The 22,533-nt window shown below is 45.7% G+C and overlaps 1 protein-coding gene and 1 long non-coding RNA gene across 5 annotated transcripts in view; one reads left to right on the top strand and one right to left on the bottom strand.

Annotated features, from left to right (window-relative positions):
- SLC25A36 (solute carrier family 25 member 36) overlaps positions 1 to 5,200 on the bottom strand; it is an 81,001-nt gene extending 75,801 nt beyond the window's left edge. For 2 of the 3 annotated variants that reach the window (XR_009764067.1, XM_061636770.1), the window contains exon 1: positions 1,324 to 1,684. Coding sequence is in view for 2 of the 3 variants with exons in the window: in XM_061636770.1 (XP_061492754.1) it covers positions 1,324 to 1,364 (41 nt within the window). In the remaining variant the exon portion in view is untranslated. Of the gene's footprint in view, positions 1 to 1,323; positions 1,685 to 5,043 lie in introns of those variants that run through there. The other variant, XM_061636771.1, reaches the window with a different exon arrangement.
- Positions 5,201 to 8,973: 3,773 nt separating this feature from the next.
- LOC133388482 (uncharacterized) lies at positions 8,974 to 15,362 on the top strand. Of its 2 annotated transcripts, XR_009763825.1 has the most exons (3): positions 8,974 to 9,021; positions 10,363 to 10,497; positions 13,480 to 15,362. It is a non-coding gene; the product is annotated as an uncharacterized LOC133388482 (long non-coding RNA). The 2 variants fall into 2 exon arrangements; XR_009763824.1 differs by lacking the exon at positions 8,974 to 9,021 and having other exon boundaries at positions 10,013 to 10,497.
- The last annotated feature ends 7,171 nt before the right edge of the window (positions 15,363 to 22,533 follow it).

A 22,533-nucleotide genomic window follows, 5' to 3' on the forward strand; every position in this document is an offset into this window, starting at 1 on the left:
GCACAATAAAACACAAAAGACTTTATTTGAAAAATAATGCCAGAAATGCATTTGCAACTTAATCTTTTTAAAAAAGGATCCGTAAAAGAAAGCCCTAATGTATTCAATGAGGCTTATTCCTACATATGCCTAGCGTTATGTATGCACACACAGCATTGCTGTCTAACAGCACAGTCCTATGTATGCTTACTTGGAAGTACATCACACTGAGTTCAATGGGGTTTATCCCAGCTGCATATAATGCTGGCCCATTTATGTGTTAAGCAGAAGACAACAACATTACAGTATGTTGCTTCCAAACTGCCTTGAAGCCAAACCAGAAGGAAGACCTTGATGTCAGGCAACGGTAGGTGGGTAGGCGTGCTTGATCCCTCCCTTTGCCATATCAAAATAAAAGTGATGACTTTTATATCACTGCTATACCGTAATTATCATTCCAACAAACGTGGGTGACAGAGCACCAATCAGTTTGGAAACAAAACAGGAACACCCCAAAACAAATAGTGGTTTCTACATACCCAGGCAATCAGTAGTGTAGTGGCAAATTCAGAAGTGCAGCGTCTCTTTATGTTAGTCAGAGCCATGCTCCCTCCCCCCACCACTTTTTTTGCTGCTGGATTGAGAATGAGATTCTTGTTAATGCCTTCTTCCATATCAACAAACACCCCTAGAAACCAATAGACATGAAAGGGGAGACTGTTAGCTACTGGGAAGAATCTTCTCATTAGCGGACATCTTCTTTTACCGACTGGCTTGCAGGATGCTGGAGACGCAGGGTCCCTGCTGGGACCCTGCTCCCAAAAAGTAAGGGGATCTAAGACCCCCTGAGACCCTGGGCAACTACATCCCTGCAGTCAACTTCCTAGGAACATAAAAGTACACATTTCCAAATTAAAATTAAAAGCCCCAAAGATAGTTTCATGAAATGGCAGGTGACCTTCCACAACCTAGATAACGTTGAGATCAGGTGAAGGAGAAGAGAATCTGATGGGTGGGGATTTAGAAGATGTTTCTTTTTTTTCTCAGATAAAAGTCTGTATCTATGTTCACATCAAAACGAAATAACGAAAATCTAAGATCAAAAATAAATCCAGTAAGATGCCGTTCTTCTCTCAGTATCATTACATCAATTCAGTTTTATCAATCTCATTCCTGGCAGGTACACTTACGTTATATCCATGTTTTACGCACACACCCCAACTAAATACGCCATACAGATTCTGCTTCCCACAGGCCTTTTGTTGCACAGAGGGAAAAATTATGAAGAAACAATTAAAGGGGAGGAGGGGAGAGAAGCGAAAAACACTACTAACTTCCACCTACCCTCCAGCAAACAGGTGCACACACGTGTCTTTTTGGTACATCGTTTCTCATTCTCGACCCCGGAAAACGGTTACAGGAGATGTTCAGTCTCTGCTTTGCATTTCTGGCTGGCCTAAACAGAGATAAGCACACAGGCCCACGGCTGCCATTTGCCTCAGGGAACACAATCTAGAAGAGGCGGGCCCGGCCCTGACACACTCGGAACTGCAGACGCCACAGGGCCCCTCCAAGAGTTTAGGATTATTACTGCCTCAGCCGCACCGAACTCTCCTTCTCGCCCAGCAGCAGAGAATACAGCAGCAAGCAGCTGCCAGAGAAACCGGCCAGCCCTTTTGCTTCCAAATATAAAACCAGGCCCCATATAAACAGACGCCGCCATTGGCTCGCGGAGATACGACGTCGCCAGCCGCAGCTTATCAGGCTTTGCGCACGTGATCGGATGCACTAAGCGAATCAAGCACATCAATGGAGCAGGCGAAGCAGGAGCACAGGCAATTGGTGGAAAGGCATATGCTATATCCCTCACCTGGGGAGGGGGGAATATGGGTTGTATTCAATTAAAGCCTACGCAGAGTAGATCCAATGAAATTAATGAACCTGTTAGTAATGTCTGTACTTCAATGGGTTTACCTAGAGTAGGGCTAGCATGGCATACCACCCTATGCTTCAAACCGATGCCCGTTTATTTGAAAGTAACGCCCACTGAACTCATCGGAAATTGCTTCCAGAAAAAGCTGCATGCTTGAACTATGTTTTGCAGCAGGGAAACGGGCCCCTTGGTGGAACAGCGTTATCTGCCTGGATTAAGGAGTTAGCTCTCCGCCTTTAGCTCTTGCCGCCAGCTCTTTACAACTCGACTATCTGTCCTCACTGCTCTGGGCAGGGAAAGGGGAAAGAAAGTGAACCTTGTTTAAAACATTAACAGCATTCGCCAGCGGAAATCACATGCCTCGGTTCCCTTCCCATATTACGCGCGATTTGCCACCCATATACTGAGCGGTGTGTGTCGGGCCGCGTGTGTTTTTTTATCCGTCCATACAGGGGCCCAGTCGTGGAGATGACTCCCTAACCAAGAAGTTCCACTCAAGGCTGTTTGCAGCTGCTAGGCCTCCGATTTGATTTTTTAAAGTGACAAGGCTGAGTGTGGTTGTCCTGCTGCAGCAAGATTTATCACCTCCCTCTCCCATTTATTAGAAATGGGGCAACACATTTCTGGTGCTACTTTGTAATGCATTCTTAACAAGATATTTGCAATGTTTTCTAGCCATCTAGAAGGTCTTTACTAAGATTAGATCATATATACACTGATACACACTGCCCCTTGATTCTGTACTTGCTACTACTAAAAGATTAGCATTACTCCTCTCAACTGACAGTAGTAAACTCAAACTGTTTAGGTTTCCACCTAGATTTGATACGCAAAAGGTAATTCAAATGCATTAAGGGGTAGCTAATTAACAACAAACAATCTTGATCTTGAGAACCTCACCTACCAAGAAGAACAATTTGAAGCCCAGTTGGGGAGTGATGGAACAGATCAACTACATCCCAAGCCCTACCACTTCTGCCGATCAGGGCGGAAGGCAGGTAGATGGCAGAGTGAGCACAGGGTTTTTTTTACTGCATCAGCTTCAGGCTGGTATAGCTGAAGGCTCAGAAGATCAGGCCCCCTTGTGGGAGCCATGGGGGTTTGAATGCTACAGATCCAAAGCCTCTGGCACCCCATTCTAAAATGCTCCATTTGGGGACTTACAGCTGGTTACCACAAGTGGGAGAACCTACTAGTAACAGCTTTCCACCCACCAGGACAAAGGTGGAGCCTCCACTATGTCAGAGACACCCCCCACCTCCTTGCTACTCCTCCTTACCAGTGGAGAGTAACATAGGCACCATTCTACTCCCCACCCCCAAACTAGCAACATAGGAGTTAGGATTGCACTACTAGGCTACAACATTACAACTTGCCTGACAATAAGTCCCCCTGAATTCAGTATAGCTTATGTTTGAATAGCCACAGATAGCAAATATGTTACCTACTTTCTTGGCTGCAGTTCCTTCATATTCCCGATATGCTCTTTCGTCTCTTTGTTATCAATTAGCTAAACCCAAATGAATCTGGCAATCACTATAATGGAAATTCTTCAAGTAGATATGTCTGCATATGTATTTGTTCTCCAAGCAAATGGTGTCTTAGTTAACTGGAATCTGTCTTGACCCAACAGCAACATCTCATGAGGACAAAGTAACCTCACATTTCATTTTGTCAGCAATCCTGTAGCTTCAATGTTACGTACACTTACACCAACAATGAATCGAGAGGGATTTACTCCTTAATAAAAAGTTGGAGGATCTTGATATAGAAAAGTTATCTTTAGAATAGAACAGACAATAATTTGTGTGTGAGCACATAAGAGCAATCTTTTGGCAGAATTAAAAGCACAAGACAGTCTAGAAGAGAAGCAAACAGTCTAGACGAGAACCAAAGCTAGATCTGTATAAAAGTTGGATCTAGTCCAAGGATGGGAATCTTTCTCAGCCCAAGGGCCACATTCCTTTCTCGGCAACGTTCCAGAGGCCATATGTTACTGCTGGGAGAGACCAGAGGAAAAATGGGCAGAAGCCCCAGCACCTGATGTTCTGCATCTGATCAAGTCCATTGTTTTTAAGCTGAAAGCCACACAAGACAATCTGAAAGGCATTTGACATTTTCAGTGGCATGTATTGGAAAATGAGTTGTTTGTGCCCAAATAAGTGATTTCTGTACTACCGTGAAGTAATGGATCCTATTTATATACTTTGAATATTTATAGCCCCCTCTTCAGAGCTCCTGTGTGCAGTCCCAACCCCACTTATCTGGAAGTAAGCCCCATTAAATTCAATAGGACTTTCTTCTGAGTAGACATGGATGGTTAGGGTTGCCCTGTCAGAGACCTTTCTTAATGAGAAAGCCACACCACAAACCAACCACTCAAAACAAACAAACAAAAACAGAATCTGCTTGTATAGAGATGCAGTGTTTCCTTCCCTTCCTCCAAGACCAGCATACAACCCCAAAGCTAGTGCCACTGTCTTCCCAATGAGGGGGGGGAGGAACGAAGAGGCTTTCCTCCCAAAGGCAACAGAACAGAGATGCCGACCCTTTGTCCTTTTCCTGCAAGCCCCAAGTCAACTTCTTGTTACTGTTTACCCACCGTAGCCTAGGAAGAGCGCTGCTGGATCAGGCCAAAGGCCCACCTCGTCCCGCATCCTGTCCTCACAGTAACTGACTAGATGCTTGCAGGTGGGAAGCCTTTCCTTTGCAGCCCGATCCTGAGCCTGTTTATTCGGAAGTTGATCCTACTGCATTTCAAATGGGCCAGAGTTACAGCCTTAACACCTATCCGCGCCACCCGACTCAGCAGCAGCTCCTGCTAAAGACCGGGGGGAGCCATTTCCACGGGAGCTGCGGCAACCAACAGAGAAGCGGAAAGGAAGGTTTCTCCGGAGTCATGATCGTTCTCCGAGATATCCTGCCGCAACGAAAGCACGGCTGCTTTTCCCTCTAGGAGTTATCTTAGGCCAGCCACCTTTAATCCTTGACAGGCCTTGTGCAAGTTAATTAGGCTAACCCCTTGTCCCTTTCTCCTAAACGCTCCACAGGCGGGTCTCGCGTTACAAAGGGCTAAGCCGCACTCACACGTTCCTCGCGCGCCACCAAAGTCAGCTCTCGATTGCACCTACCCTCCAGCAAACAGATGCACCAGGGTGTCTCTCTGGCTCATTCTCTCTCATTCTTGTCCCCAGCAGACAGGCAGGAGACAGGCAGAGGAAAGGACAGGAGATTGTGTAGGGCACTTCCTTTCTCCGCTGTTGCTTAATGGCGTAGCAGCGCCTGGCTAGGCTCCGTCGCCGCCACCTACCGGGCAAGGAGCTAATCACAGTTCCAGAATCTGTATATGTTTTCACCTAACAGAGAACCAGCCCATTCACGTTAATATGTTCGAACGGGATTCAGCCCTCTGTAAATGCACATGGGATTTTGCAGCCTTAGTTCTAAAGCGGCTGGGGATGGGCGGATGCAGTGACGCATATCTGTCCCATTTCTTTGAATCTCATCCCATACCCTTCAGGGCAAAAGCTGTGGATGCGATGCTGCGCACACGAAGTTGCTTTATAAACACAACGTCTCGCCCGCAAAGCCCATCTTTATTTGGGGTACGCGTTGTGGGGGCAAAGCGCAGCAGCCCCGCCGCAGGACTCTGACACAGGGCCACTTCATTGACTTCCCCGAATTCCCTAAATTTTTTGGAATCCCGAACGATTGCCCAAAGCCACACACCCTCTCCCCCCGTCTTGCAAATACTCCTGTCAGTGTCCCTCTCTTCCCCCTGCGCCTGCTTTTTATTAACAACACCCTTTGAGCGCCGCAGCTTCTTCCTGACACCCGTCAGTCCAGCATTCGTGAGCTGGGAGGCAGCACAGCGCTCCTTCCTGTTCAAACTGCGGATGGCTGGCAGGGCGAGTTTTCCCGCTCCTCCTCCTTTCTATCCATTTCTCCCTCTCCTTCCTCCAGCCACAGTTCGACGCTGCGACGGCTGTGAAGAAGACAGCCGGCTCCGAAAACCTCTTACTGTTAGGAATTTGAAATATCACCCGGGGTTTTTTTTGTTTTTTTTTAAGACACTGCCAGCACCCCGCAGAGTGATTACACCTTCCCAACTCCGATCAGCACTTTTTCACGTGCGCTGAGGTCAACAGTGGTGCGCTTTATTTATTTATTTCGTTTCATTTCTAGACCGCCCATAGCTAGTAGCTCTCTGGGCGGTGTACAAAACTGGATTAAAATACAATAATATAATAAAGAAGTTAATGTGTATCACTTGATTTAGGCTGCCATCCTAACCCCACCCTGATGGGAGTCAGTGAAGCTCATCAATGAAGTTAAGGAAGTTTGGTGCAGATTTTGACAAAAAAGGAAATCAGTGATGCCACTTTGCACATTATCTCCCAGTTTGGCGGCAGTGGCGTCACTAGGGTTGGTGTCACTCAGTGCGGTAACTCATGGTGTCACCCCCATGGACCTCCTCCGGCACCAGACCATACAGAATCCTTAGTAATGTTTTTTGTACTAATGTTACTCGTAAATTGTAAGTCCCGTATATCACTGAATGTAATAGCACACACACACACAGAGCAAGCTGTGGGATCGTCACACAAACAACCTAGAACATTTTTTCCCTTTCACAAGGACATGCAAAAGATTGAACCCAGGACCTTCTGCATGCAAAGCACATGCTCAGCCTACCACTAAGATATAGGGTAGAAAAGCACTCATTGTTCTGCTGGCCTGGGGATAATTCTGAGGGGCAGTGGGAACCACAGATGTGATGGGAGGCAAGGAGAAGTGAGTGGGCCAAGAGTGCAGGTGCAATGCTGAGGTGCCGTCTCAGCAAAACTGACACCAGTCCTAGTGGGTAAGCCCCATTCAACAGGGTGGGATTTACTTCTGAGTAAACATGCACAGGATTGCAAGGTGGGGGACAGCAAATCCCCCCTCCCTCAACCCCAGCTTAGCCCTTCCCTACTTAAAGTTGACAATGAGGACACTGAACTTGTCAAGGATTATCAATACCTTGGCACAGTCATTAACCAAAATGGAGACAATAGTCAAGAAATTAGGCTAGGACTGGGGAGGGCAGCTATTGGAGAAATTGCCAAATCAAGGCAAAGGGTGACCACATTCTAAACGCAAAGGCCCCTCTCCAGAATCAGACACATGACAATCCAGCAGCACTAGAGTGCTACATGTCTAATGCTGAGCCCCCACCCCTCTTTTTTTAAAAAAAACTTTCTTAATCTCTCCACCTCTCTCACTTCTTAGTCTTCAGCCTGGACCTTTGCCCTCGCCAGATTTGGACATCCTATTTAAACTGGCCAAACAGGCATGCCATTAAAGTGGCAGAAGCCAGGCGGAAAGAGTCTCGCAGTTGGATTGGGGTAGAATTGGAGCAGTGGGGAGGGGGAGGGCACAAATCCCCCTCCCCTTGCATAATTGGAGAGTTCCACATCACTCCCTCATTAACAAAAATCGCTTCAATTTTTTAAAAACGTGTCTGTGTGTGTACAGAGGCAGACAGAATGGGTGATATTCAATGCTGGTCCTACTCAAAGTAGACCCACCAAAGTTAATCAATATGTCAGAGATGTAACTCAGCAGCAGAGCATCTGGTTTGCATGCAGAAGGCCCCGGGGTTCAACCCCCTACATCTCCAGGTTGGGCTGGGGGAAGGCCCCTATCTGAAACTCTGCAGAGCTGCTGCCAGTCAATGTAGACAGTGTGTGTGTGTGTGTGTGTGTGTGTGTGTGTGTGTGTGTGTGTGTGTGTGTGTGTGTGTGTGTGTGTGTGTGTGTGTGTGTGTGTGTGTGTGATCTTCTTAAATAATGACATCTGATTGTGTATAAAACATATTTGTGTTACATTTTGGGACACAATGTATTGAGTTCCATTCATGGTTACTGTAACAGAATATATCCTAATTATATTCACACACACAATTCACACTATCATTATTTGATGGGATATGTGAGCAAAAATAATATCACTGTTATCCAACAATCTGACATTGCCTGATGCATTCCTATCAAAATCGAACAACAAATCAATAAAGCCATTCAGCTAAAAATTAAGCAAATGCCTCCACACTTTCTTTCGACAAAGCAACTGTATGCATGCGTGTGTTATATATATTGTGACGGACAAAACAGAGGTTTTAATTTCTAGTGTGTGTGTATTGTACTTATATATCACTTTTGCATTTTATGCACCCTGCTCCCAGTAGAAGTGCAGGGTCCCTTCATGATAGTCACAACCACACATCCCCCCCTTCTTTTCTTTTGCTGCTGGGTTGAGAATGAGATCCTTGTTAATGCCTTCCCCCACAACAACAGATGTACCTAGGAGCCAATCAGCATGAAAGGGGAGAGTGTTAGCTACTGAAAAGAGTCTTCTCAGTTATTGATTCACCTCCTTTCACTCTGATTGGCTCCAATCAGCAGGAAAGGACAAGGAAGCAAGTTAGAAAACTTCTGTCTGTGGCTGGCATATTCCCTTTTTGTGCTGATTGCTTCATAGGGCACTGGAGACATAGGGACCCTGCTGGGACCCTGTTCCCAAAAATGTAAATGGTCTAAGAGCCCCTGGGACCCTGGATGTTCCCGATTTTCCCCTTCCCTTATGGCTGCCATATATGTACTATGCTTTACAGTTGTATCTAAGATTTTGTCTTTTATTATATATTTCTTCTTATTGTAATTGCTTTAATGTTTTTGTATGGCTTATATATGATGTTAAGTATTGGCACATATCATTTGTTGTTTTCTGTGCTATAACACCCCCCCCCGTCTCTTGATGAATGTGTGAGTGTGTATGTGTGTTGATAAGAGTAGGAGGGAGAAGGAAAAGGGTCTCCCCAAACAGGAGCATTGGGTTTTTTTGGGGGGGTGTATTGACGGGGGGCGCATAGCATCCAAGAGGGGCAGACAGACAGCCCTGGGGGGTGGGGTACGATGGGGTTGGCGTCTGTGCAGCAGCACAAGCGCTGCTGGGTGGGGGAAGGGAGAGCCACGCGGGCCCTTTAAGGGGGCGGGGTGGGGCTGGGATGAGGTGGGGCTGGGAGACTGAGCCGGTGCCGAGTTCTTGTGTGTGTGCGCGCTCAAGAGGTGAGGAGGCGAGCTCCTGCTCCCATTGTATGTGGTTCTGGGCAAGGAACAGCAATATATGTTTAAGAGAGACCACGTCGGTTCGGATCTCACGTGGTCCTACTCCTTTTGAGGCTCGGTGCTGGTGCCGGTTCGTGCAGAGTCGCCTCCCGTGCACTCTCCCCCTTGGTTCCCGATTCAGGAGCGGCGGAGGGGGGAGAGGAGACCCAAGGGTGCTGCTGGGGAGACCGATCCGGTTCTCGGGCTGGTTTGGTCCTCGGGATCCAGCCGGAAGGAGCCAGCCTGCGAGGTGGCAGGGCGGGCGCTGAGGGAAGAGGGCAGTCGCCATGCTCGCTCCTGATCTCTCTCTCTCTCTCCTCCTTGGCCGCGCCTGCCGCTTCTCGGCGGCATTGCCTAGGGCGGGGGAGGGGGCGCGGCAGCTCGCGGTGTCACCCCCGTCTCGTGGTGTCACCCGGTGCAGCCCGCACCCGCTGCACCGCCCTAGTGACACCCCTGTTTGGCGGTGCTTCTGGACTCAGGTTTGCATCTGGATGCTCAGGTGGTGGCTGCAGCCAGGAGTATCTTTGCCCACCTTAGGCTAGTGTGCCAACGCCATCAGTTCCTGATAAAGTCAGACATGGGCCATGGTGGCACTTGCCTTAGTTGCACCCAGGGTGCATTATTGCAATGTGCTGTATATGGGGCTACATTTGAAGAGTCTTAGGGAACTGCAATCGGTCCTAAATGCAGCAATGAAAATGCTGGTGGGTGATTACTTATGGCATCTTACTATACCTGCATTGGTTGCCAATTCGTTTCAAGACACAATTCAAAGTCGTGGTGATGACCTTTAACACCAAATGGTTTAAACTGAGGATACTGTAGACAGTGTTGATAAAAATCAATGATTTATTTTTAAAAAATAAAAAATTGGATTTCTTTAATTTAAATTGGATTTTTTTTATTTAACTTGGATTTCAAAGTTTTCTTAAAACAATTTGGAAATGGGAGATAACCTGCTCAGTCTTATTCTGTAGGAGGTGTATATGAAGTGCTCTCTCTCTCGCTCTCGCTCTCTCTCTCTCTAAGTGCAAAGATAGAGAAGGTCAATGAACAGAGAATTTAGGGAGATGGAGTAGATCTGAACAAGGAGAGGAGCCTGGATATAAATACAAGGAACTGGAGAGGAATAGAAAGTTAAACCAAAAGTGAACAGAACATATTCATGCAGAATTCGTGAGGAAACTTCTGCTGCATGTATCTTCCTCTGTAGAAGGGAAATACCTAACATGGTAGCAGCAGGACTTAAAAGAGACCTCATCTGGGAATAGTTTGTTTTTGTTCCTGCTGTGGGTAAAACAGGCATGCGTGCAGAGGCTAAATAGCGCAACAAAGAAATGCAAGGTCTGGTTGCAGGAAGGAAACAGCATTATTATGAGAAGTGTTCCTATTTTGAAGATAATGAAGAGAGTGTCTCTGAACATCCAGGATCTTCAGGTTAGTAAATATTCTTTTCGTCATTTTATTTTTCTTAACTGCCTTGGCCATAGCTTTTGAGTGGGATTCTCAACAAACTAACTAGAAGAATAAACAACCGTATTAATACAATTTAAAAGTCTGTTTGTGGTGGTGATTCTGGCACATCACGGCAAAAATATCATGATTAATTGAACAGTTGGAACTGGCTCATCTCCTGAATGAGTTCACAAGTTCATTCTGTTTTAGTACTAAAATAACCAAATTATAACCCCATTTTTGATGAAAATTAATCTGAAAACAATTCAGAATAATTGCTTAGTGTGCACCTACCTTCCAATAAACCTACATCTCTGAATATGTATTAAGGTTATACTGAACAATAATGTATTTCTACTAAAAATGATGATTAAATAGAATCTTTATTAGTGATTTAAACTGATTTAAATCATTAAATCATTACAGTTGAGGCCTTCAGAGAAGCAATTTAAATCAGATTGATATGAACCAGAGAAAGGACCTTCTCTGACTACACCTAAATTGTGGACCTCTTTGCACCAGGAGGCTTGGTTGGCCCCCTCCGTTACGGTTTTTTGCCATACGGCAAAAACTTTGTTTTTAGGCGCATGATTTTTGGTGGGGTTTTTTCCCAGACAGATATTTCAGTGTGTGTGTGTGTGTGGTCTATAGTGTTTTATGGTTGGATTTAATAGCCATCCTGCATGGTCTGTAAACACAGAAAGGTGGAATTTAATTTTTTCATATAAATAAATAAATGTCTAGAAGAAAAGGTGCTGCTTCTCTGCCTTTTTTAAAAAGTAATCCATAATGCGTGAATCTACTTTAATCTTTTGTGCTGCAGTGTATAAAACTGGGGCTTCCATAACAGATGGGACAGCATTAATTGGGGACACTTACAATGCATATGTAGAAGAAATGCGTCTTGTTGAAAGGATGCTACAGTTTCCTTCATCTTGAAAACACAAAGTCACCAGCACTGTGAATTGCACCCAGAAATGAGCCTGTGACACGATAGCATAAAAGAGGTGTGACATTGTGACTTCCCAGTTGTCACCCGTTTGGCAGTGAATTTGAATTGGTAGTGACCTGGCACTTCTAACATGAATGATTTTGCAGTATCATTTCAACAAACCTTTTAAGTTCATAGGCAAAAAGCTTTCCATTGTCAAAAGAGTGAGACCTGGCATGTATAACTACATATTGATCACACACCTTTCTGTCTGTCTGAAGAGATCATGGAGGTTTATATAATTAGATGAGGGCTAAAAAACTGAAATTTAATCTAAGACAACACAGAGGTACTCTTGGTCAGTAGGATTGCTGAGCCAGCATAAATAGGCCTTCAGCCTGTTTCAGATGGCATAGCATTTGAAACAAATTTTTCTCCTCCTTGGAGCCTTACTGCATGGACTGTAGCCGGAAGATCCAGAATTTCCCCAATGTGCCCAAGAAACACCCAATTTTCAGGAACACCATTGGCAGTACAACCATTATGGTGGAACTTTCCATTGCTGCATGGAGAGGGAGGGCTGTGGCACCTAACGGCACTATAGCTGCCCTTTCCAGGATTTGTTTATTATTGTTGTTGTTGTTGTTTACATTTGTATACTGCCCCATAGCCGAAGCTGTCTGGGTGGTTTACAACAATTAAAAACATTTAAAAGTTTAGGATCGCTCTCAAAGTCACTACTGTCTACATAAGAAATTGCCTTATGCTGAGTTGAATCATTGGTTCATCTAATTCAGTACTGTCTACATAGACTGGTAACAGCTCTCCAGGATTTCAGTCAGGAACTTTTCCTGGCCCTATCTGGAAATCTGGGTATTGAACCTGGGACCTTTTGCATGCAAAGCATATGCCTCTACCACTGAGCCATGGGGTGGGGTACAATTTGAAGAACTTTGTGTTTTTTAAAAAGGGACCTTGGGCCAGTCACTGCCTCTCAGCCTCATGAAAACCCTATTCATAGGGTCGCCATAAGTCGGAATCAAGTTGAAGGCAGTACATTTACATTTTTAATGTGAAAAACTCACTGCAAAGTGTTCAGAGATAGGAGAAGCAGCAGTGGGGAGAGGCAATTTTAAGCAAAGCAAAGAAAAAATCAAGTGCCCCTTCCCACCATTGCTTTCCTGATCAAACAGCTTTTCAGTGAAGAAGAAAAATAAAAAGCTGGGAATTTTTACATGCAGCTGTCCATATCATGTAGCTTGTCCTTAGTCTCTTAAACAAAAACCTTAAAGATTCCTGGTAAAAATTCACCCTGTGTCCTCTTAACAGAGCATTTAGACATAAGAACATAAGAAGAGCCTGCTGGATCAGGCCAGTGGCCCATCTAGTCCAGCATCCTGTTCTCACAGTGGCCAACCAGGTGCCTGGGGGAAGCCCGCAAGCAGGACCCGAGTGCAAGAACACTCTCCCCTCCTGAGGCTTCCGGCAACTGGTTTTCAGAAGCATGCTGCCTCTGACTAGGGTGGCAGAGCACAGCCACTTGGATATGATGCTACTACTGTTTCTCTATGTGAGCACAAGCAGCAACCAATTACAGGATTTTAAAGAGTCTGACTATATACACTGCATGTGCTTCTAATATCCCTAAACGAGTTTCAAATGTCCCAAGTGCAGCTACTGCTGAACAAAGTCAAACACTGTGCAGTATAATGTATCATGTAATACTCATTTCGTTTCCAATGAACTGTATTTCCACTAGATGAGAGGAAAAGTCATACTCTTGTTTTAGACTAGTATTCAGCTGAAATTCAGAATCCCGTTTAAGTAGTCAAACATGAATGAAAAGTGAGTGTTCACTTTGAAGGATTTCACCTTTTGTTTTATAATGCTCTTGGTCAATTTCCTTTGCTGTCAGTTGGTTCAGTGGCAGGCAAGATGCCATTAGAACAACAATGGAGTGAGCAGTGTTTAGTCCCCTTTTAGGCCATGCCCTGTTATACAAAACTCTCACTGGTATTTCACTTGCTTTGCAGAACAATCCAACCCCTATTTGCTCAGCCCAGCCAGCCTCCATCAGATTCCCACCAGCCACTGCTTGCAGCTTGAAACCAGTGGCGCTCCACTGTTCACCCTTCAAATGGGCAGGTGGGTGGAAGTTCCTCCAGCAGTTCCCTGCTGACAGCAGCCAGGCAAGCCCCACAAAAAGACTCTCACCTATGGATGGAGGAGGAATATGTAGAACTTTCATTCCAAAGCAGGCTCACCTGATTCAGTCCCAACAAATCATGACCTAGATCAGATCATGAAGCCACTTTAGAATCTGCAATCCTGCAGATCCCATTACAAGGAAGACTGAGGGCTCCAGCACTGCCTCTGTCAATGTTTTTTTTAAAACATATTTTGCTTTTACAAAGTTTCAGAAGACGTTATCCAGCCACCACACACTGTGAATAAAATAGAACAAGACACCCTGAGAGTGATGGGACTTGATGATGTTCTGTCGCTCTCAGAGGGATTGTGGGGGGGGGAGGGATCTATGGTTGCACCCATGTAAAAACTGTCTCACCACCAGAACTTGTGGTTATCTCTCCCTAACCACAAGTTGTAGCCTAGAACAAATTTTGGCTACTACAGCTCCATGAGTCACATAACTTAGCATGACACAGTAGTAAAAAGAACTGGGGAGGAGCAAAGCGGCTTCAAACTCCTCCTGGAGCCCACACATTTGTGTGGTCCTGGTTAGCCCTAGTTTGACTTACTCTGTTGTGTGAACCAGGCCATAGTGTAGTTAGCTTTGGTTCTTTATGAGTTCTGTTACACACATTGAGTTTCTTAACAGTGCAATCCTATACACGAGTGCTCAGAGGTCAGTTGAGTGAGTTCAATGGGACATACTCCCAAGTAAGTGGATATAGGGTTGCAGACTTAGACAGCTGCTCTCATTATTCAAGAGAGTGGAGAAGTGTTAGGTACATGCGGGTTCTGGATTGACTATCATTTCTTCAAAGACTTGTGATTTTTGGAAACTGTCTTCTGATATCCCAAGAGGAATAGTTACCGATAAACACCATGGGTTGTACCAATTAAATCACTGCACTTGTGGAACAACTTCCATGAATGCAATAGAACTTCCACTCCCCAGGTGTACTCCCTAAATCTGCTGTGGGATTTACCCCAACCCTCTGGATCAGATTTGGAGGTGGTGTACAGGGAGGAAAGGGAGGAGATGTTCTGTTGCACTCACAGAAGTTCCACAAGCACAATGATTTTGTTGGATACAACCCCATAAGCACAACAAAATGATATTAACAGGTGATAACAAACAAATCCATTGACTTTTGAACAAGAAGAACATTCAACAAGAGTTTCTTCCTAAAATAGGTGTTATGTTTTCCCTGCAATGAAGTCTATTTATTGACTGGCCTTCAAAAAAGAAGTCTTATATCCATTCAGCTATCCATTCAATTGTCTTTGGACTGGAATATAATAAAAATTCATTAATAGAGGATGGAACAGTTGCAGAGTCACCGCCACTGAGAAGTCACACTCCTCCCTCCATCAATTGTCACCTGCAGCAGTACCACAGGAGGGAAGAAAAGGGATATGGGACCACTCCATGGACACAGCTGAGAGATGAGCCACTTTTGATGCCTGCTTTCCTTGAGCTTCTTCACCCCAGGTGGTCCTTAGAAGAACTTTTAAGTAAGCACTTGTAACTGAGCTTGTTTTCTTCTTCCTCCCTCTCAATCCATTTTCCTTTGGTGTCATTTTTTTTTAGATTGTAAGCCTGAGTGCAGGAACTTTCTCTGCCCCCCTCCCCAGTGATCTGTAATCAACTCTGGTAACCATTTTTTGTCTGAAGAGCAGGACAATGAATGCTTTAAATAAATAAAGTGAAAATCTTTCTTCTCTAAAACCCAGGGTTGGATCTATCTGAGTATTTTTCTGTAGTCAGTAACGGTTAATGCCATCTGTATAGCCTTTGGCTCCTTGGATGCTGCAGCAATCAAGTCGACATGTTGTTAAGTTTTTGCTGCTAGAGGGAGAAATGCAGATCACGGCTTGCTAAAGAATGGAAATGTACTGATTACAGGCTGGATGGCAGCAACTGCAATTTCCAGCTCTCTTGTTTCAAGCGCTCACAGCAGGAGGAAAGATACAGTTTGCACTTTCCTCCCCCACTAGATAAATAAAAAATAGTAATCTATTGGTCTTTTAGGGAGCCAACAGGATATTCTCAGTGGTTGCAACCATATTATGGAACACCTTTCCTCACAAAGCTTGGGTGGCCACTTCTCTGGTTGTCTTCTCCCAGTTAGTGAAGACTTATTTAAAAAAATTCTAGAAGACTTTTTGTCTGCTGGGTAGACAATGTTTTGTCTGAAGATCATACTGGTGGGACTGCCTAGGGTGTCACTGCTTTATGATAATATTGTCTTGGCATTGGTACTCTGAAGGCTGGGTTACTGCAATGTGCTCTATGTGGACCTTCCCTTGGGCTTAACCCAGAAGCTGCAGCTCATGCAGAATGCCATACCTAGGTTGTTAACTGGGGCACCCAGTCAACACCATATAATTTCTTTGCTACCGGCTGTAGTTCAAGGTTTTGTTTTTAGCATTTAAAGACCTAAAAAATTGGGATCAGGATATTAAAGGGACCATCTCACCCTGGCAACTGTGCTCCTCAGATGGGGCACTGCTAAGACTATGGCATGCCCTAAAGTGTGGCTAGAAAAGGAAATCCAAGCCCGGCCAAGCAGGGTTTGAAGTTACCACTGATCAGCTGTTTGATCCTTTAAGGCAGGGGTCAGCTGAGCTATCACATGAAAATTCACTGAATCATTTGAGCCCTTCCAGAGAGGAAGGAGAATTTCACTATACTATGGCTCTATCTCAAAGTTCAGCCCTGCCCAGGCTTTGAACATGAGGTCTCCCCAGAGAAGACCAAGGGGAACATGACCCTTTAGCAGATATCTATACTGCCAGTAACTCAGAAGAATCAGTGGATCAAGACATCCCTGCCCCACGACTGGAGGTCCCAAGACCAGTTGCCTGGGCTCTGGCCAGCTCTCAGAGGCCCCCTTGTGACGCCCTTCCCTGGCTCTCCCTGTCAGGTTCCTACCTGCTCGTGGCTACTGCCTGTCACTAGGCACCACCAGGGACTCCACCAGTCCGGACTGTCCTTTTTTATGGTTTCTCTCTCCGCTCTAGCACAGACCTCACCAGATCCCTCTGCTAGGCAGCACCACCAGTCACATCCTATAACCAGTATTCCCAGAGACTCTGCCTGAGCCTCTCTCAATCAGGTTACCTCTGTGACTGTGTGCTTAAGCTGTCCCAATCCCTTTGATCTCTATAGAATGCATATAATTCTGGGTTGCTCTGGATACTTGTGGTGTTATATTCTTCCCTTCACCGCTGCCACCAATTGTTACAGTTTCTCTTCACCCTTGGTAAGTACCTTGCCCTCCCCTCTGGTCTGTATATTCCCCAGCCAAGGATCAGGCCTCCGGTAAACCAAAATAGTGTTTATTAAATATTAGAAATAACAAGATTACTTTATAAAGGCACATAAGCATATGGTTTCATCTATTTCTGTGATACTTGACTTATCATAAACTAGAACTCCCACTCTCCCCACATCCACCTCCAAACACCTCTCAAACACCTCTAAAACCCACCAACGTCCACCAAAACAACCCACTCACGTCCACCCAGATTCAACTGTCATCCTTCCATTTATACTCTCAGCCATCCAAACACTCAGCCAATCATCCAGCATTCTACTGCTCACTTACTCCCCCCTCCTCTTTCACTCCACTTACCACATATCTTCTATACAAACAGTACTTACCATATATACATTAATACAGGAACATCACACCCCTCCCCCCATTTCTCCTAAGGCGACAGGACCAGAGGTGTCAGTGGGTAAGACCTGCAGAGCTGCCAGTGAAATGCCTGGCTAGTTGTCCTTGGGAGGGTGAGAAAGCACATGGAAGCACCTGCCTGGATCAGAGCCTGGTTGGGAACCAGGAAAGAGATGGACCCTTCATCTCTTATATAAGCGCCCAGTCTGACCTATTTCATTGCTGAAGCAACAGCTCTCTTCCCAGCCTACTTTACCTGGAGGAAATTAACATGATCTCAGTAGATCTAACAACACAATGGAAAGGAGTGGAGATTTGGTAGATTCAAGTTAACCTCTTTGTTCAACCATGGAGCTCTCTGGATGGCTTTGAACATAAATCTAACTCTTAAGAGATAAGCTACATGTGGCATTAGTCATGTAGCTCTGCCTTAATGCAGGGGTTTTCTCTTTTTGACCAATAGCCAGTGCAGGGCCCCCAATCCAGATTGGGACTGTAGCTCAAGATATAGGCGGGCCTTAACCATTCCCCCCTCTGATCCTGATTGGGGGGCCCACATCTGTAGCTTGCATTGCCAAATGGTCCCATGCAAAGTTGCTTCCAAGTGAAGTGACCTCATTCAAGGTCACTTCAGAAAATGGACATCTCAGAGCAGTTTCCGTTACAAGTGATTTTTTGTTCTTCACGTTTGTTAACATTAAACATGGAAAGGGAAAATCAGAATCATGTGAACCATGGGGATGAAATTCCTGCATTTTATATTATAAGCCTTTAATAAGTTCCAATTACATTAAATTTTATCTTATGCAGGCTGTGTATCTTTTAAAACAAATAATCTATCAATAGAAATTTTCTTGTTTGTGCCATTTTCTGGTATACAACTCAAATGTCTCCCAGTCAGAGGGATCCTTTTTATTGGGATATGTCCTGCCTGGTCACATGGGCCTGGACAGAGGACATCCTTTAATCAATTTGGACATCCATTGACATTTTGACTATTAGCAATGACAACACAGTTTTTCTCCATAAATGAAAGTAACCAAGTACATAAGCATTTTGATATATAAAATGGTTCAGCTACCTGCTGAACAGAATGGATCTTGTATTCATTCATTCATCCAAGTATTTCACAAACTAATTCTAGGATATGTGGTAGATATTAGGGGTGTGTGCACTGACCACAAGATTTGGTTTGGACCTTGATTCAGTGCTTTGGGAAACAGCTGGATTCAGTCTGAAGTGCTTCAGATGCTGCCTGCTTCAGTTTGGGTCTGAATCTTGCTTCAGGAAAACAAAGCTTTGAGCCCACCCTATTCACTATTATGGAGAATAAACACACAGAACCTATAACTTTTTTTTTACAGAATTGGGTAGAATTTGCAGACATAGTAACTCCTCCTGATGGGATAAATTCTACCAAGACAAATAATTGCAGAGGGATTTTTACTGGATACTTTTAAAATTGATTTTTTTTAAAGGAAGTATAATTTGTTTATATTTTAATGAATTGGATGGCGTTTGCAGGCTTGTTAGCCCCTTCTGAGGGGGTGATGCCTACTAAATTTGAGAAATTTGAGAAGGATCACTGCATTGGTTTTGCAAGGGCAGCCTTTATAGGAGACATGCTACAGCAGACATGGGTCTTCATAAATATGTAGGAAAGAAGCCAGACCATAAATCATATGATCTTCAGTGTCTGTGTACTAATCCCTGGAGTATGGGAAACAGGATGAACTTTAACACTTAATACAGGAGGGTAAATACAACTCGAAAGGTATAACTGAAACTTGGTAGGATAACTCGCATGACTGGAATACAGTAATTGAAGGATATAACTTGTTCAAAAAGAACAGAAGGAATAGAAAGGGAGGCAGAGTCGCACTATATGTTAAAAAATATATATCCCTGCACAGAAATACAGGAGGATGACCTTGGTAGCCCCACCAAGAGTATCTGGATTAAAATTAATGCGGCAAGGAATAAAAGGAACATGGTGGTTGGAGTCTGCTATAAACCACTCAATCAAGGAGAAGACAAGGATGAAACTTTTGTAAAGCAAACTGTCAATGTTTCAAGGAGACCTGATGTAGTAGTAATGGTGGACTTTAATTACCCCAATATCTGTTGGGAGACAAATTCTGCCAAACATGGCCCCTCCAAGAAATTATGACTGTGTTGCCGATAACTTTCTCCTACAGAACATTGAGGAAGTAACTAGAGGATCAGCTATCCTTGACTTGATTGCAGTTGAGGGGTGAAATAAAACATAGAGACGTCAGCTTGGGTTGAACAAGGGCCACTTTATTTACATTATAGAACAAAACGCAATTTAAAGTGACCTGCAGAGGGAAACCTAGGTGCGGGAACTGTCTATAAGCAAGTAGCTTGCCATACAGCTCTCGGGCGACCAGTCCCTGCTGGGGCAAGGGCAAGCCCATCTGCTTACCCTTTACCCCAGCCACACCCTGCAGGTGAGTAGGGGGGCCTTCCCACATCATCCCCACCCAGGGCCGTATAACCCCTGGGTAGATGAGGATAAGTTGGCCCCAGAAGCAGCCCATATCCTGCCCTAGAGCCGTAAAGCCCTGAGAGACAGGCCTCTGGAACCGCCAATCACCTCCAAAGGTGCCTAAGGGGGCCACCTAGCTGTCCTTACCTATTTCCCTTCCCGCACCTTCCCACCACAAAAGGGGGACAAATCTCTATTTAGTCCCCCTTGACCCCACTGCCGAGAAACATCTCTCGCAGACACCCCTGCAGGTCGCCCAAAATAAGTCGTTACCTGCATGAGACAGGTGAACGCCATCGGCCCTGTACAGTTCACCCTTCCAGTGCTGAATGTGGGGATGCGGAATGGCCAACCCCCCCTGCCCAAGAAGAGCCCACCGAATTTGCCGGTTGACCTTCTTCCATGCATGATCAATTCCAGCTGGATCCCATATGCTGCGCCATGTCTGACCACATCAGACACACCAAAGGCCAATGCTGCCTTATCACTTGCATGTCCTTACATGCCTGTATGCTGAGGGCCTTGCCCTGCTTCACGCCGCGGTCATTACCACCGAGGTGGATGACCATTGCCTGCAGAAATATCTGCACCACACCTTGCTGGAACAGAGCGGGTAGGAGCCACTCCCCATGCATTCCTTGCCGGTCCAGCCACTGCACAACAGCCCCTCTACTGAGGCCCAACTGCGAGCCCATGCTCGAATTCGCTGCCCTCCAGGGTGCCCAGAAGACCATGCTGTGGCCGCATATTATGATGTGCATCTGCTCCATCCCTGTCCAGCAACCTGTCAAAACAATGAAGATTGTGAGGCCGCTACATTCCCTTGCCCTCTAAAAGTGGGGAATATAGCCCTTGTACGCATCAGAGGACCAAAGTCCCACGCCCTGTACCAGTGCCTGTGGGAAACTAAAACCTGCTGCTGTAAAAGCAGCCCCAATTCGAGATGAATAGGTTCCAACTGTAAGGTGTCGTACCCCAGCCCTTACAATGCTCGTTCGTGAGGCTGCCGCATCCCCCTGCCCTCTAAAAGGGGGGAATATAGCCATTATATGCATCAGAGGCCCAACGTCCCACATCCTGTACCAGTGCCGGGAGCAAACCAAAAACATGCTGCCATAGAAGCAGCTCCCATTTTAATTGCATAGGTTCCAGACTGGAAGGGGTCATACCCCAGCCCCTGCAATGCTTGTTTTGTTAACACCAAAACTGGTATTGTTGACCCAGACAGGCATATATGGCCTATAGCTAGGGGGTCCAGATTAGCCTGGGTGAATAAATATCCTTCGGCAGAGGTACACCTCTGGTCCGTTCTAGACCTTCCACGTTGAGCAATCATAACCCTCCCTCCCTGGAAACATCAAAACTGGAGGGCATGGCCTATAGCTAGGGGGTCCATATTAGCCTGGGTGAATAAATATCCTTCGGCAGTGGTACACCTCTGGTCCGTTCTAGACCTTCCACGTTGAGCAAGCATAACCCCCCCTCCCTGGAAACATCAAAACTGGAGGGCATGTTGAGAGAGGTCTCACGTAGAGCCAGCCGCCACCTCTTTTCTCCTGGAAGCCTCAAAACAGTGTATGAGCCACTGCCTGGAATAGCTTGGGTCTTCACTGAAGGAACAGACCGTTTCCCACTGGTCCACTACACCCATAAAATGTCCAGCGAGAAGGGTCGATGGGGATAGGGAAAAAACCGCCAGCCTGGCTAAGAAAGCTTACCTCTAAGTGTTCCCACTGCCATGCCCCTTCTCATGCCGTGCCGTCTATCAGGAATGTCAGCAGGTGAGTCACCGGAAAGGCCACTCTGGCATATAGCCCTTGCCGGCCCAGAATTCCTGAATACCTGTTTCTGGAAGCTGGCGAGCATGCTGGGGGCAATGTAACCCATTGAATCCAAGGGAATTCCAGCGCGCAGCTCACAGGATTAGCCCCCCTTCACACTGCCCCTGCTGCCCTATTCTGCATTCTGATAGCTGGTGATCATGCTAGGGCAATAGATAGGCTTATGGCCTTCTCTGACTCCCTGCATAAACTTCTCCCAGAACAACGGGACAGGCAAGGGCCATGAATTCTAGTGTTCCTAATTATAAGAGAGTTATGAGACCCGACCCCAGGCCATGAGCTCTTCTGTCCAAAAGTCGCTTCCAACCCCGGAAAAGAGTTAATGAAAGGTAACATTCATAGTTAAAACCCCTTCCTGAATCCAGGCTTGCAACCGCATGAAAGGGAACCACACGGCCAGGTCGGTGCATAAGGCAGCCATAACCCTGAATTCGTAGTATGGGTGTTCAAGCCCCATCATAGCATAATAACCCCATTAAAAGACCCCTAACATCAAGAGGGCCGAAAGGAAACACTTCATAGTCCCAATCCAGGATCTCATCTGGGACGGTTCAAGCTTGCCCCTGTGCAGCTTTCAGCCCTGGGCAAGAGTCAATCTTGTTACAGAAATGTGAACACCGGGGCAGGATCCTTCATACTATAAGCTGAAACCTCAGGTGCTAACATGCCTCCCACAAGCTGCCATACCTATGAACATCCACTCAGACAGATAGTGCCCCACTGCTTAGGAGCCCACTTGTCTCCTGACTGCCCCCTCACGGAAGGCTCTGAAGCACTCCATGCGTGCAGCTCACTGATCCTAGACTAACTAGTGTGGACCCCTCACTGCCTGCCCCTTTGAATAAGACTGGCGTGACCAAGTGTACT

Source organism: Rhineura floridana, chromosome 7 (genome assembly GCF_030035675.1).
Source record: "Rhineura floridana isolate rRhiFlo1 chromosome 7, rRhiFlo1.hap2, whole genome shotgun sequence".
Lineage (NCBI taxonomy): Eukaryota > Metazoa > Chordata > Lepidosauria > Squamata > Rhineuridae > Rhineura > Rhineura floridana.